A 17,431-nucleotide genomic window follows, 5' to 3' on the forward strand; every position below is an offset into this window, starting at 1 on the left:
TTTATTATTTTATTTTTATATGGAATTTATTCCAAAGATGACAATTTCCCCCTTCAGTATTTCACCCAAGTAAACATCTCTTAACCTAAATATCATGCCTATTCAGCACATTATCTGTTCATTGGAACATCAAAGGCCAAACAAGATCCTGTCATCATTTTCAATTAAAGCACAAGTTACTGAATTGTTTCAGGAGAATGAACCAGGTCCAACTGTTTGAGTCATTAATAATTACCTGGCCTAGAAGTAGTTACAATTAGGAAGAAAGTTTGCTTCCTGACTTGGGTTGTAAGCATTCAAATAGAACATAAATGTATCTCACACTGGAATTTTAAACTGAAACTTATGCCTGTGGTGGGCAAGCTGTTGGAAAGGATTCTTAGAGATAGGATCTCTGGGCATTTAGAGAATCATGGTCAGATCAGGGACAGCCAGCATGGCTTTGTGAAGGGCAGATCATGTCTCACAAGCCTGATAGTGTTCTTTGAGGAGGTGACCAGACAGTTCGATGAGGGTAGTGCAGTAGATGTGGTCTACGTGGATTTTAGTAAGGCATTTGACTAGGTTCCACATGGTAGGCTTCTTCAGAAGATCAGAGGGCATGGGATCCAGGGAAGCTTGGCCATGTGGATTCAGAATTGGCTTGCCTGTAGAAAGCAGAGGGTTGTAGTGGAGGGAGTGCATTCAGATTGGGGGGCTGTGACTAGCAGTGTCCCACAAGGATCGTTTCTGGGACCTCTGCTTTTCGTGATTTTTATCAATGACTTGGATGAGGGGGTAGAAGGGTGGGTTGACAAGTTTGCAGACAACACAAAAGTTAGTGATGTTGTAGATAGTGTAGAGGATTGTCAAAGATTGCAGACGGACATTCACAGGATGCAGAGCTGGGCTGAGAAATGGCAGATGTAGTTCAATCCAGAGAAGTGTGAGGTGGTACTCTTTGGAAGGACAAACTCCAAGGCAGAATACAAAGTTAATGGCAGGATTCTTGGTAGTGTGGAGGAGCAGAGGGACCTGGGGGTCCATATCTGCAGATCCCTGAAAGTTGCCACACAGGTGGATAGGGTAGTTAAGAAAGCTTATAAGGTGTTAGCTTTCATAAGTCGAGGGATCGAGTTTAAGAGCCGCAAGGTAATGATGTAGCTCTATAAAACTCTCATTAGACTACACTTAGAGTACTGTGTCCAGTTCTGGTCGCTTCATTATAGGAAGGATGTGGAAGCGTTGGAAAGGGTGCAGAGGAGATTTACCAAGATGCTGCCTGGTTTAGAGAGTATCCATTATGAGGAGAGACTAAGGGAGCTAGGAGCTAGGGCTTTACTCTTTGGAGAGGAGGAGGAAGATGAAAGGAAACATGATAGAGGTTAGAGGTGTACAAAATATTAAGAGGAATAGATAGAGTAGACAGCCAGCACCTCTTTCCCAGGGCACCAATGCTCAATACAAGAGGGCATGGCTTTAAAGTAATGGGTGAGAAGTTCAAGGGAGATATCAGAGGAAGGTTTTTTTACCCAGGGAGTGGTTGGGGCATGGAATGCACTGTCTGGGGTGGTGGTGGAGGCAGGTGCATTGGTCAAATTCAAGAGATTACTAGATAGGCATATGGAGGAATTTAAAATAGAGAGATATGTGGGAAGAAGGGGTTAGATAGTCTTAGGCGAGGTTTAAAGGTCAGCACAACATTGTGGGCTGAAGGGCCTGTATTGATCTATGTAAAATGTATGAGCCCATGGTCAGATTTTTTTTTGTATTTATTCATTTGCAGAATAGGGAAGAACAAGAAGTGCCAGCTTCCTTAACAGCTCCCAGAACTTAGTGTTTGTGGAGACATTTCAGAGGGTAGTTAAGAATGCATATTTTTTATTCTAGGATTTTTGATTTATTGAATTTAAATATCCATGAAATCAGATGACTTGTCCAGGGTTCTGGATACTAATCCAGTAAGGTAACCTTTGTGCTACCATATCCTGCATTAGATTTCCATTAATATTAAAATCTGAAGGGTAGAGTCCCGATTTGAGAATGTTAATCAAGGTACCTAAATGCTTTAGGTTTTTTCCCTACTCTCAAGTTTCTTTATGATTCATTACAAGTTTCTCAAGAATAATGTGGAACCAGACGTTAATATTAAACTTAAATGTATAGAATTATAGATATAAATCTTTCACAATAGTTCAATTCTCTCTCAAAATTAGGTACTGTTTAAAAAGTTTAAAAACTCATTAACTATAGGCCATAATTTCATTTTTATCATTCCACTTGCAGGGTCTAACTCCTCCATTTCCCTTATAATATTTACCATTATGCAAAACCAAACTCTGATTCAAAATGGAAATTGGAATCTATTTAAAAGAAATATTTCATTTTCCTCAGCTATGCCTAATGCTGTAATGAAATCTCAGGTAACACTCAATTGATAGCATGCATGTCCAAGTCAAAGAGCATGGATTTGAATTCCACTCTGGAGAGCATAAAAATATGGGATGACATTCCAAGATGGAGTGTTAAATTGTCAGAAATTCCACCTTTTAAATCAGAAGCAAAACAAGCTTCCTGCCACTCAACCAATCTCTCAGGTGGCCATAAAAGATCATGGAACTATTTTTGGTAAAATTTCATCTATTCTTCAGTGTCCCAGCCAATTTTAACACTATTACAACACATTATCAGAATCTGTCACTGCTGTTTGGGGTACCATACTATGGACAAATTAACTTCACTTACAAGAAAAATGAAGTACTGCAGTAAAGCACTTGGTATGTTCCAAGGTTGTGAAAGGGACTGAATGCATGTAAACTGATACTCAGGGGTCTCAGGGGATAGAACTGAGTTCAGTCAAGATTACTAGAGAGGTGCTCAGAAGCTAAATGGACTAAGGACAGATAAGTCTCCTGGACCGGATGAAGTGCACCCTCGGGTTCTGAAGGAGGTGGCTTTAGAGATCGTGGAGGCATTGGTGATAATTTTCCAAGCATCAATAGACTCTAGCATGGTTCCAGAGGACTGGAAGGTTGCAAATGTAGTTCCGCTGTATAAGAAAGGTGGGAGGCAGCATAAAGGAAATTACAGACCTATTAGTCTGACATAGGTGGTTGGAAAGTCATTGGAGTCGATCCTCAAGGACAAGGTTATGGAATACCTGGAAGTGCATGACAAGATAGGTCCAAGCCAGCACGGTTTCATGAAGGGAAGATCCTGTCTGACCAACCTATTGGAGTTTTTTTGAGGAAATCTCAAGTAGGGTGGATAAGGGAGAGGCTGTGGACGCTGTGTATTTGGATTTTCAAAAGGCCTTCAACAAGGTGCCACACAAGATGCTGCTTAATAAGATGAGAGCTCATGGAATTACAGGAAGGATATTAGAATGGGTGGAGCATTGGCTGATAGGCAGAAAGCAAAGGGTGGGAATAAAGGGATCCTGTTCTGGTTGGCTGCCAGTTACCAGTTGTGTTCTGCAGGGCTCGGTGTTGGGGCCACTTCTTTTTACACTGTATATCGATGATTTAGATTATGGAGTAAATGGTTTTGTGGATAAGTTTGCAGATGACACCAAGATGGGTGGAGGAATAGGGAATATTGTAGAAACAAAAAGGTTGCAGAGATACTTAGACAGTTTAGGAGCATTGGCAAAGAAATGACAGATGAGATTCAGTGTTGAGAAATGTGCGGTTGTACACTTTGGAAGAAGAAATAAGTGGACAGATTATTATTTAGATGGGGAGAAAATTCAAAGTACAGAAGTGCAAAGGGACTTGGTGGTCCTCGTGCAGGATACCCTAAAGGTTAACCACCAGGTTGGATCAGCGGTAAGGAAAGCGAATGCTATATTGGCATTCATTTCGAGAGGTATAAGGTATAAAAGTAAGGAAGTGTTGATGAGGCTCTATGGGGCACTGGTGAGACTTCATTTGGAATACTGTGTGCAGTTTTGGGCCCCGTTTCTTAGGAAGGATATACTGATGTTGGAGAGGGTTCAGAGAAGATTTACGAGGATGATTCCTGGAATGAAAGGGCTTACATATGATGAACGTTTGTCGGCTCTTGGACTATACTCACTGGAGTACAGAAGAATGAAAGGGGACCTCACAGAAACATTTTGAATGTTGAAAGGATTGGACAGAGTAGATGTGGCTAAGCTGTTTGCCTTGGTGGGCGAGCCCAGGACTAGAGAGCACAGTCTTAGAATTAGAAGGTACCCATTTAGAACATAAATGAAAAGAAATTTCTTTAGCCAGAGGGTCGTGGATTTGTGGAATTCGTTGCCACATACAGCCGTTTACAACCTCCATCATTGGAGGTTTTTGAGGAGGAGATTGATAGGTATCTAGTTAGTCAAGGTATCAAGGGATATGAGGAAAAGGCCGGAAATTGGGGCTAGATGGGAATAGTTTAGCTCATGGTGAGGTAGCGGAGCAGACTCGATGGGCCGAAAGGCCTACATCTGCTCCTTTGTCTAGAGATCTTGTGAAACTGCAAACCACAACTCTACCTCCCTCTTCTTCCCTGCTAAAACATCCCCATCATGGGGAAGATATTTCTAGTCGTACTGGTTAACATATGGCATTCCAAATAGTCCCCTGCAAATATAAAATTGAACACCTGTACAAAATACAATTACTTCTAAAGGTCCCAAACATTAATCCATTGGTTAACTGAGTAAATACACAACTTAGTATGTTACCAAGTCTAAGGAGGCAGAAGCTCCCATGTTTGAGTCAAAAATAACATGAAAACCAAATAAGCCAATAGTGGGGCAGTGCAGCTGGTTTTAGTGTCCTGGGACAGGGGTGGAGTTGCATAGTGTAAATTGAGGTTGTTTTCTGCCTATAAGTTCTATCCAGAAACCAGTTTAATGCCGCACATAATTAGTGATAATGGTTGGGCTAACTGCTGACTCCAAGAACATGTTTACTTGAAAACTCACTTTTGGAGGGCTTCTCTTGTCTGTGGGATTGAGACCAGTGATATACAGCTTTACAAGAGAGAAAGTAGTATCAGTCGGAAAACTATGACCTTGTTAAATTTACTTTAACAATCAGTGACCCAATGTATCCAACCACTATACTGCCTTAACATTCAGAGAAACAATGGTTCTTCAAGGATTTTATATGCTGTAGATAGATCAACAATTGTTTATAATTTAATGAAAAACTGAATTTCTTTGAAGGGAACAAAAACCAAAAGGATTAAAAAGCCACAATTTACTTAAAGACAGTATTTTACAAAATATGGTTAAAAAGATTTAATACACCTACAAATAAGTTTCATTTTTTACTCAACAGCATAAAACATTGAAGTATTACATTTTAAAATAGTAATATACGATAGCTACAAGTTCAACTTCTTTCCTAACCACACCTAATTTCAAGTTTAATGTAATGCCTGAAGTCTGAGAAAAACATGATCATATCTCTACAACAGTGTGATGTATATTGATTTCTTGCTTCTCTTACCATATTAAAAGGCTGCTGTGTGAAAGCAGAAGCTAAATATCCCAAAGATTTCGAACCTAAACTCCTACAGAACTCTGCTGCCCTCACTAGACATCTTGATGACTAAAGCCGAATTTCACAACTATTTAAAAAAAAGGAGAATCTTTATTGGATGAAAAATTTCTCTAACTTATGTTAATATTTTTCATAATGTCCCCTTTAATCAGTGGTTCTTCAGATGTCTTTCTGCACAACAATTAACATTTAGAATGACACATATTGTCAGTGCAAGGTTAAGGGAGCTTTTCTTTTTAAATGTAGTCACCCTGAATCCAACCTAGAAATGCTCAACATTGATTGCAGAGTCCTGCAATAGGGAATTGTTCCATTTTTCTATCACTATCCCTACTGTCAAAAGTACAACATTCACTAGGAAAAAGGCATTGGTGAAAATGCAAATTAACTGAAATTTGAAATGTATACAGTGCTTTTAACTAAACATTCCAAAGCATTTTATGAAGTAGAAGCAGAAGTTAACCACAATCATAATCATGTCCCTTGTCCATATAATTTTTTTAAGGAAGTGCATGGAAGGTTGTTTATACAGTTGAGGTAAAACTCTGGAAATGCAAAAGCTCTGCAAAGAAAAATGACAAACACATTTCATTCCCACCTTCTTTGTAATACTTAAACTTATAGCATTTGATTTACCAACCAGTGTTGTAAAGTAAGCTTCACATTGGTGATTCTTGAAACTGTTGCCTTTGGGCAAGGGCTTGGTTACTCAGCAATCGTTGCTGTTCTTGTAGAAATTGGATAACTTCTAGACTTCTCAATAATGACTAAAATTAAAATTAATAGCATTAAAGATTTGACTAAATATTGTCATTATAGAATTTTCTCTACACTTGCACAGTAACAGTCTATGCGCCCTCACTAACACAGGCATGCAGGAAGCAGTGTTACAACTGAAAATTAAGAGGCAGGTTCAGTGTAGACATTGAGGAAGCCTGATTAGTTGCGAGTCCATATATGGATGCGAGTGAAAATCAGTCAATTACAGGAAGACTCACCAATCTCTTTTGATTTAAAACCTGCTCAAGAAGACTTGCTTTACGACTTGCTTGATGCACAATCATGCAGCTCAGACGCTGTTTAGTGACAGAGGTAGGTCTTTCATCTGTGTCATCCTGTAGAGTAAAGAGAAGTACCATATTCATTAAGCCATACCTAAAGAACATACAGAACAACAGAGGAACAGGCCCTTCAACCCATGATGTGTGTGTCAACCATGGTGCCAAATTAAACTAATCCCACTTGCCTGCATATGGTCTCTCTCTCTCTCTCCATCCTCTTCCTGTTCATGTGCCTGTCTAAATGCCTCTTACATGTTGCTATCGCATCTGCTTCCACCACCTCCCCTGGGCAGTGTGTTCTAGGCACTTACCACCCTGTGTAAAAAAAAACTTGCCTTGCAAATCTCCTTTAAACACCGCCCCCCCCCCCCCTTTAAATCTATACCCTCTAGAATTTGACATTTCCATCCTGGGAAAAAGACTCTGACCTATCTACCTTATCTATGCCTCTCAATTTTATATACTTCCATCAGGTCACCACTCAGTCTCTGTCCAACCTCCTTGTAGCTAATATACTCAAGTCCAGGCAACATCCTGGTGAAATCTTCTGCATCCTCTCCAAAGCCTTCACATCCTTCCTGTAATGCTGTGACCAGAACAGCACTGAAAACTCCAAATGTGGCCTAACCAAAGTTTTATGGAGCTGCAGCATGACCTGCCAACTGTTATACTCAATGCCCAAACCGATAAAGCAACTGTGCCATACACCTTCTTTACCACCCTCTCTCCTTGTGTTGCCACTTTCAGGGGAACTATGGACTTGCACCCAAAGATGCCTGTGTACATCAAGAGTATCATGTTATTTTTGTAGTAATGTCTGGACATGCTGGAATTCAGCTTAAGCAGAATTTAAATTCAAATTCATGCATGTTTGTTGCATAAACAAGATATTGATTTACAAATGATGCACTAGAATTTCAAGTTATAAAAAGCAACAACTCAAATAGTGGCACAGAATGCACTGTAAAAGTACTGTTATGGATTAGGTTACTATTTGGTGAATGTCCCTTTAAGACATAGTACAGTTGTGTGTGTGTGGCGTTAGCACGACGACAACAGGAGATGACGATGTGCTGACGTTTTGGATCAGTCAGAAGGAGAGAGGAGAAAGACACTGTCTGCTGGTCTCTGTATTAACGGATGAAAACCAATAACTGTGTCACTACGATCCACGTATGGATTTTTGGAATAATCCAGTGGAGTCCACTTTGTCGTTAACCTGTAGTGGGAAACAGGTATTTGTGTGGACGGCCTCGTCTCGAATGCCTTTCAGGGTGGTAGATACTTCAGAACAAAGCAGTGGAGATCATCAATGACAGAAGTGTCGTATGGATTCCATTGTGGAACATTTGGATTTTGTAATGTCTCTAGTCTCTCTCTACATTTTCTCTTCAGTCAACAATGGTTTTGCAAAAGCCTTTGCTCACGTTTCACCTTATGGTTTGCTGAACCGAACTTTAAGAACTATTTCTGGACTTGGAGTTTGGGAATTTGCCACACACACTTCGAGTTGAGTTTTTTTGGGGGTTAATGTTTAATATCTAACATTTTTACTTTTATTTTTCTTATTATCATATGTAGTTATTAATAAAATAGTTTCTAACACTTATACATGAATCTGTGTGTTTCTTTTGTTGCTGGTACGTAACAGTACAAAGAAGTTAAATAACATTATTGGCCCAAATATTTAGTTTTAGTTCATATCTCGTGCTCACATAAAGAACAAATTTTGATTTATGCAGCACCTTTCACGGCTTTAGGATAACCAAAACGGCTTTACCATTAAATACTTTTGTAATGTGGCACTAACAGGCAAATTGCAGAAGGCATGGTCCCAGAAGCAGTGTGAAAAGGACCAAATAATCTATTTATAAACAATGATGATCGAGGTATAATATCGGCCACATAGGAAAACTCCAATAATCTTCAAACTAGTGCCAAGGAATTTTTAAGACTCTCTGCTTACTTTTGAAAGATAAGTCAACTTTATGATACTCAGCACATGTAAACAATGAGGTAGTTAGTGAATGGCCTTTAAAGCTAATGGTAGATCCAGATTAAGTTATTCAATCAACCACTATTTCCTTGCTTGAAGTTGCTGTACTACTCATGCATTAATCACAGCAAACAGTAATAGCTTCATTGCTATTTTGTCAGCATCTGATTTTTTTTAAAAAGTATGAACATCAAATTCTTCATAATTGACTAACTTCTGTTTCACAGTTCTAAGTAGTTAAAAGAATGAATTTAATAAATTTGCAGTATTTTGCTTTCTGTTAATACTTATGGGTATTTGTGGCCCAATACAAAAGTGACCATGAAAGGTGCTGGATTAGCAGAATAAAAGTGCTGCAAATTTCTCCTCATCTTAAATGAAATAAACCATCAGAAAAAAATGTATAGGCTTAAATTAAGACAAAAGGAGATAGATTTAATTCAGAAACAGTTTAAATTTGATTTGTGTATTTTTGTTTCAACATTAATGATAAATGCACCACACAAAGTTAAATCATTTGCAACTTGAGTTTCAGGACAATTTTGGTACTCTGTAGATAACCCAGTATCCTTGAATTGGGAAGCCAGGAAGTAATTTTACCTGCATTTCTACTCCAGATTATTAACTAGTTGTTACAGTGCTCAGGATATCAGGCAAATATGGTAGTAAGGAAAAAAAAAGTGCCTTACTTCACTAGGCTCTTCAAGCTACACAAAAATCACTTAAGAGTCAGTAAGTTACAGAAAACACTGGAAAAACTAGACAGACAGCAGCTGAAGAAAGAGAAACAGTCAACATTTTAGGTCTACGATCCTTCATCAGAACTGGGAAAGAGCTATACAAGTTAGTTTTCCATAGGAGAGGAGTTGGGGGATGAATGCAAAGGACAGAGGGAATGCCTGCGATAGGGCAAATCAAAATGGCTTAACTAATGGCAGCTAACAGTACATTAAGCTTTTTGGTCTGTGTAATGTGTTATTGCTGGCAAAACTGTGAAAGCTAATTAGTAGGCCAGACTTATACAAATAGGACTAAAAAAAACTGATCCAGTCTGATATGAAAACAGAAAATGGAAAATGCTGGAAAAACAGCTGGAGGAACTTAACAAGCAGCAACTGCAGAGGCAAAGAAATAGTCATGGTTTGGGTCAGGACCCTACATTAGGGCTGAGAGTGTTGAGGGAAGATATAAAGCCCGTATAAAGAGGGCTTTATATGAAGCCCATATAAAGAAAGAAGGAATGAGACAGGGGCACATGGGTGATAAGTAGAGCCAGGTGAGGTGGGGGATGATGAACAGGTGGAGCAGGATGAGGGGTGGGTGGGGGTGGAGGGTTTAGAGGCAGAGGTTGGTGGGTGATAGGTGGAAATGACATAAGAAAAAAATAGGCAAGTGGAGCTAGGTGGGGGAGGAAGAAGGTAGAAACAGAGGCTGGAAGGTGAAAAGTAGAACTAGATAATGGAGGGATGATGGGCAGATGGAGAGGCAATAGAAAGGGTAGGCCAAGGGAGAAGAAACCCAGGTGGATTAGCAAGTGGGTGATGGTGACATGGAACTAGGTGCAGGAGAGTAATGAATCTAGCTAATGGGGCGGGGGGGAGAGAATAGGAAAGGTCAATAAAGGGAGGGAGAATCTAGGTGGACCAGTAGGAGTGGGAAAGGAACACCAAAGATGAGAGTTATCTGAAATTGGATAATTCAATGTTCATACCATTGGGTTGTAGGCTACCCAAGTGGAATAAGGTGTTACACAGTACAGCACTGGACAGGCCATTCAGCCCAATGTTGTACTGATCTTGATGTCAATTTATACTAAATGTCCTCTTCCTGTGTATCATCCATATCCCTCCATTTCCTTCATATTCATGTGTCTATCCAAAAGCTTCTTAAACTCCACCAAACTGCCCGCTTCCCCTGATAACCTATTCCAGGCACCTACCATTCTCTGCGTAAAAAACTTACCCCTCATGTTGTCTTTAAACTTCTCCCCTCTAACCTTAAAAATATGTCCTCTGGTGTTTCACATTTCTACCCTGGGGAAAAGATTCTAACTGTCTACCCTATCTATTGTTCTCATAATTTTAAGAACCTCTATCAGGTCTCCCCTCAGCCTCTGATGCTCTAGGGAGAACAACCCAAGTTTGTTCAAGCTTTCTTTATAGCTCATACCCTCTAATCCAAGCAGCATCCTGGTAAACCTCTTCTGCACCCTTTCCACAATCTCCACATCCTTCCTATAATGGGGCAACCAGAACTGCACATAATACTCCAAGTGCAATCTGACTAAAGTTTTACATAGTTGCAGCATGACTTCCTTACTCTTATACTCAGCACCCCTACCAATGAAGGCAAGCATGCCATATGCCTTCTTTACCACCTTATCCACTTGCATAACCTCTTTCAGTGAACTACAGACCTGGACCCCAATATCCCTCTGTTCCTCAATGTTATTAAGGGGCCTACCATTAACTGTATACTTTCTCCCTTCATTTGACCTCCCAAAGTGCAACATCTCACAGTTGCTAGGGTTAAACTCCACCTGCCACTTCTCTGCCCATATCGGTAACCGCTGTTTTCTTTGATAGACCTTTACACTGGCCACAACTCCACCAATCTTTGTGGCATCTGCAAACTTGCTAGTCCACCCATCTACATTTTCATCCAAACATTGATATACATGACAAACAACTGAGGTCCCAGCACTGATCCTTGCAGAAACCACTGGCCACAGACCTCCAGCCAGAATAGCAGCCTTCCACTCCTACTCTGTCTTCTGTGAGCAAGCCAGTTCTGAATCCAAACTTACAATTCACCCTGGATCCCTTGCATCTTTATCTTCTGAATCAACCTACCATGAAGGACCTTATCAAACGCCTTACTAAAGTTCATGTAGATAACGTCCACTGCCTTACCCTCATCAAGCTCCTCTGTCACCTCCTCAAAAAAACTCGATCGAGTTTGTAAGGCGTGTTCTTCATCTTGTTCACGTTTGGCCTTACCATGGCAGTGGAGAAGACCAAGAACAGACAGGTCTGTAGGAATGGGGAAGGGAGTTGAAATGACATACAACCAGATGCTCAAGATGGCTGTTGGAAAGAGAAATAGTTTACATTTCAGATGAGGGATTTCTGTTTAGCACAAAGGACAGGATCTAAACCCAAAATGTTGACAGTTTATTTCTCTCCACAGATGCTGCTCGACCTGCTGAGTCCCTCTAGTATTTTGCATGTGCTGTTCTAAAATGCATTGCCAAGAGTCGTAATGGATGGAGATTCATTCACAGTATTCAAAAGAAAATTGTATAAGTACTAGAAAAAAAAGACTGTAGGTTTCAGGGAAGAAGTCGGAGTGGTTGGGCTAATTGGATTACTGCTATATACAGCCAGTACAGATTCAGCTGTCCAAATACCCTCCTTCCATATTATAATTTAAGATTCTGTGGCACCAAGCTAAATTTTCTCCAGCAAATAACTAGCCAACAATAAAAAAATCTCAGAAGTCCAAGGGAGGGCCCAAAGAATTGTATCCCAGTAGAAACAGTTTGTCTACAGAGTACCAAAGGTAAAAAACAGATAACAGAATTGGGTAAAATGACCCAATTCAGATGAGTCCAGTAACAGCAAGCTTCCTCACATCACTCTTGTTTGAGTTGGCCATGGCCCGGACACTCTTCCTCCTCTTGTACTTGTCCTTGTAAGTTTTGTTGCGGTGCTTTTTGCACATCCAGGGCTTCCTCGGTTTAGCCACTTGCGTAGTGGTCTCCGTACAGCCCTCGTACACACACTTTCTGATCACCCTCTCGCTGTCTCCGCTTTCATCTTCATCCTCTTCCTCCTCTTCCTCCTCCTCCTCTTCATCCTCGTCCTCTTCATCCTCGTCCTCCTCCTCCCCGGGGCTGTCTCTGCTCTCCAAAGGCTCCTGTGCTCCCCCTCCTGCGTCAGGGTCAGCACTGGTTTCATTGCAAGCCCCGTCCATGGTCACCGTAGTCAGTTCATGGTGGGTGACGTTGCAAGGAGGAGGGGTAGGCCCTTCACTGCCCCTCCCGCCGTCGCTACACCCCGCACTCATCCCGGGGGCCCGGACTCCAGCCCTTCACCACCGCCACGCCGATAACCATTCGGGACCTCGGCAAATCTCGCGCGATTTGAAACGCCCGCCTTCACTTCCCACGGTCGACAGCGCTCCCCGCCCCGCCTCATCTGCACCAATCCGCCGCTCCTCTCGCCCTGAGCATGCGCGCATGTGCAGGCCGGGGACGACCACGTGATTTCTTCTAACGCCGAAGCCGCTCGTCGGCCATCTTGGTAAAGGAGAGAGTGGGTTGCGGGTGGTGCAGGTTAGGTTGTCAATCACACGGTTTATCTTCACGGAGCCGCCAGAACCTGGAGCAACACACAGAAAGTTGGAGCTTTTATTTATATCTGTACGTGGCCCTGCGTTAAAGTCTGTTTGCTGGGCTAAAAGTTAAAGGCAGTGTGAGATTAAATCCGCGGGGTCAGGCAGCGTCTGAGGGAAATGGACGGTCGACGTTTCGGGTCGGGGCCCTTGTCCAGACGAAGGGTCATTTTTTCCAAATTCCTTCCACAGAAGCTGCCTGGCCCCGCGGATTTATTCTCGCACTTTCCAACTTTTAGCCCGGCAAACAAAATTTAACACAGGGCCACATACAGATATTATGGCAAATGGTTATTTTATTGCAGATGCTGGAAACCTGAAATAAAAACAGAAAACAAAACATCAGGTTAGGCAGAATTTGTGGAAGGAGGAATAGTTAACATGTTCAGGCCTGGGATCCTTCGTCAGATATTCAGACAGTTGACTCAAAGTTGTTTTTTAAGAAACAACTAAAAGTAGAAGAGAATAGTTTAGGGAGGGGTTATGACAGAACCAAAGAGTAGTCCTTGATAGGTGGTGGACTGGAAACGTTAGGTCTGGTTTTTTCCCTACAGAGGTGTTGCCTGACCTGCTGAGTCCAGCATTTTTGGTTTTGGTTTTACCAATATTTAGTAGCCTGACAAATTAGAGGAACATTGGTGGGATTAAGAGAACATCTGTTGAGCTAAAGGGTGTCATTGGTACGTAGGTGGACACTGATTGTGATGAGAAAAAACTACCCTGCGATTCTGCATACTTCCAAGACACTTCTGGACCATTTGCCAGCGATATTAATTTCCTCGACTTTGACAACAGTTGGGTAGCAATCCATACAGATTTCACTCTATTTACATCAATTTTATCCTTCACAGGATCTCTAATTCTGGACCACGTTCTATTTTTCTTCTATGTATAAATTGGTTTTCATTTTTTTATTTTATGTGCTAATCAAGAAATCTGTCACATTTGGATTTCCTGCAAAAAAAATTATGAAATTAGCCAAAACATATTTGAATGTCTCAACATGATAAGACCCAGCATCACAACCAGATCCTATTGGACCTCACCAATTTAGCACAGAAGGGTGTCAGTCCTTAAAGACACATTCCAATGGCAGCCAGATAGCAACAATATACACACAATTATGCCTGAAATTAAGGAGGGATAGGGTTCAGGGTGAGCTTACATTTCACACAAAAAGTCCTGTTGCACAATCATAGGATATAGAGAGAAAGTCTTGTGCTCCTGAGGTAGCAAGAAATCCAAAAAAGTCTACCATTTGAAGAACCTGGGAGGAGGTGGTTGCAGTAGTTTCAGCCAGGCGTGAGAACTTCTGCACCATAGAGCAATACTGAAAAACTTCATGACTTAATTAAGTATGTCAAGGAGAGCAGAACACATTTATAGCTACTGCTTTTTCATCACACTTACTCAAACATACACATACATACAAATTGTTAATCATGCAAGCTGTTACTCCTCAGAATATTCCTCACATTCCCCATCCTTTCTCAAACCATCTCCAAAACCAACTCCTATCCTCACCCCAATGACATTCTTTCTTTTTCAGAGATCATGCCTTCAGAGAGATGATAAAAGCTCTTCATCTCCTCCACTCGGGCTAAGAACACCAGGAGTGGAGTGAAGATCATCTGCATGGAGCAGAATTAGGAGAGATAATGTTTGTGAATTCAGTGCCTCAGATATATGGAGAAGACCATCCTGCAAGCGATTGGCAGAGGAGTCACCAAGAGCAGTCCTTCAGGTAATGTTTCATTGTGATTAATACTTCTCTTTCGATTTGATCAACAGTTGATACCCTCATTATCATCTGTGCTGCTTCATCACTATTCATGAGTTTTGGGCACAGTTTAAAAAACAACTAACTTCTGTTTTGTCAGAATAGGCCATGTGTTTTCTCTATCTCAAGAAGAGGACACAAAGCTGAAGGGGGTAATGAGGGGTGGGGAAGGAAAGGGATGATCATCATGATAAGTACACTGGATCATTATTGCCTGACACCCCACAGCATTACCTCAGAGGCTGACACCACAAGGAATGAGCAGATTAGGTTAGAGGGATGCATGTAACAGGCAGATACACAAGGCACTGGTGGCAGCAGTTTGACATCAGGCATAGATAATCTGCTGGATGAGGTTCATAGCCCTTACTGCCCTGATTTAGATAAAGGCCACAATAGGTATTGTTTCAGGACAAGGTTGATGTGGATGTGCACTGGAATTGTAAGCATGTTGTAAAGTCAATCTGACTGAACACATAGCATGTCAAGCAGTATGGAAGAGTGCATTTTCTTGTTCAGAGGTGTGTTAGCTTTTATGTGAGGATTTGAATACAGGTATTGGTAAGGAAGCCAAAGAATGCTGTACAAAAAAAGTCTTTTTTCCCTGTTCCTCAGGCAATGACTTAGTAAACTAGATTTTTTTTTAAATATTCGTCCAGTCTGATGTCTTTTTTTAGAATTTAATTGCTGAATAAACAACATTTTGCCACATGTAGGGGAATTTCAACAATCAAAGTAAATGCTTTGTGTCTGTACCAGGAACACAGGAGAAAATGTATTAAAATGTTTACCCAAAAATATGAGAAAACTTTAAAAATAAGCTCTTAATTGAATATAATGCAGCATTGAAAATATTTTTTCTAGTGGTTAGATGCAAGTGACCTTAGGAATTTTTTATTCCAGTATATTATACAATTCCAGAATAAGTGATCCTTGAAATAATATAACAATCAATACATAATCACAATTAATCAAGGAATTGAAGGGGGAATCTGATATCCTGTATCCTTCAATAAAATGAGCTTATTGTAGTCCAATACATTTTTCCAAATTATTTATTTTGTGACTGAATTAACAACTTTCATTTAGGTAGTGTCTTCAATGTAGCAGAAATGTCCCACAGCACTTTACAGAAGATTTATAAAACAATTTGGCAACAAGCCATAAACAGATATTAGTAGAGCAAATCAAATTATTGGCCAGAGACCATTTTTAAAGAGCACCTTAAAACAGGAGAGAGGTAGAGAAACAATGAGCTTTAGTGAGAGTAATTCTGGGGCCTTGGTAACTGACAAAGATAGTGATAAAATATAGGAATACCTAAGAGGCCAGAACTAGAAACAGTTCTTAGCAGATCCTAAACAGGAGTTAATTACAGAGGGGCGATGCCATGAAGCAATTTGAAAACAAAGATAATTAAGACTGAGCTGTTATTTAACTTTTAACAGAAGTGATGCATAAAAAGGGTTTTGAATGACCTGCAGTTTATAGAGTAGAAGGCCAAATAGGAGTGTATTGCATTCATCAGCTCTTGAGATAAGAGAAACACAGGAGATTTCATCAGCAGATAATCTCAAACTGATGGAATAAGGTGATAATACTATGGTAGGAACAGACCACTTTAAATGAGGTCTGTACCTCAATTTAGGATCAAGAGACAGGTGCAGGATTAAGCTAATTGGCTCCTCAAACCTGCTCTGCCATTCAATAAAATCATGGCCAATCCAATCTTGGCTGATACCAATTACCTGCTCTCTTCCCTTACAACTCTACTGCATCTGTATATCTTGCCCTGAACATATTCAGTGATTCCACATTCACTACTCTCTGGAGTAGAGAATTCTCAGAGTCAGCTCTCAGAAGATGCATTCTTTCTCATCTGCCTTAAATAAGCAACCACTTATTCTGAAACTACACCCTTTGTACTAGATAAATTCACAATGGGAAATATTCTCTAAATATCCAACCTAACACCACCACTAAGGTGTTTTAAATGTGATCACCAATTCCTCTGAACTCCATTGAGTACAGATATGTCAAGTGCTTCCAGCATGGTTTTTTTCTGTGCATGTAGTGCTTAAGATAAACCTTTAATGTCCAGTATACTCTACAAACGATACACTAACCCAAGACAGAATCCACAAATACCTCTGACGACAGATTATCTCCAATACCAATAATGCCTAAATTATACAGCACAGAAAATGACCCTTCAGCCCAACACATTCATGCAACTATCTGGAATCACTGATCATCAGACAACTTGTACATTTCTGGCAATCATCTGGCATGATAGGATTTGGGCTCATTTCTGGAATTGTTACTCCAAATCCTGGATTATAGCCCAGAAACAAGCACACAATTAAATTAACCCAGTTAAAAGCAGTAAGTCCTGGTGTTGTTCCATCAGATTGGAACCTCAGATTTGTCTGGTTTTGCCCTAGCATGCAATTCCACACATTAAACTATGGAAATAAACTTACCTTGTGAAATTGTTTGAGTTACAGAAAGTCAATTGTTTCAGTATGCTGGTGAAATATGGATGTGCTTTTAGTTTAAAGATTTCTTGGTGGACAACTGAAGAACGATGGTTCTTAATATCCATCCTTACTTTTCAGGGCTACACAGAAGTCATTTCCCCTTCAAATGCAGGTCAGTCAGTTGAGAGAATGTTTCTCATTAAAGTCTTCAG

General features: G+C 40.5%; 1 protein-coding gene across 1 annotated transcript; it reads right to left on the reverse strand.

The window, feature by feature from the left end:
• Window positions 1–5,128: 5,128 nt before the first annotated feature.
• On the reverse strand, window positions 5,129–12,704 carry rfxap (regulatory factor X-associated protein). The gene is made up of 3 exons (XM_052025770.1): window positions 12,198–12,704; window positions 6,506–6,622; window positions 5,129–6,274 (listed from the first exon to the last, which is right to left on the reverse strand). Exons 1-3 carry the CDS (start codon window positions 12,630–12,632, stop codon window positions 6,167–6,169), a joined length of 660 nt encoding a protein of 219 aa, XP_051881730.1. The 5' UTR covers window positions 12,633–12,704; the 3' UTR covers window positions 5,129–6,166.
• Window positions 12,705–17,431: the final 4,727 nt, after the last annotated feature.

Source organism: Pristis pectinata, chromosome 11 (genome assembly GCF_009764475.1).
Source record: "Pristis pectinata isolate sPriPec2 chromosome 11, sPriPec2.1.pri, whole genome shotgun sequence".
In the NCBI taxonomy this organism is placed as follows: domain Eukaryota; kingdom Metazoa; phylum Chordata; class Chondrichthyes; order Rhinopristiformes; family Pristidae; genus Pristis; species Pristis pectinata.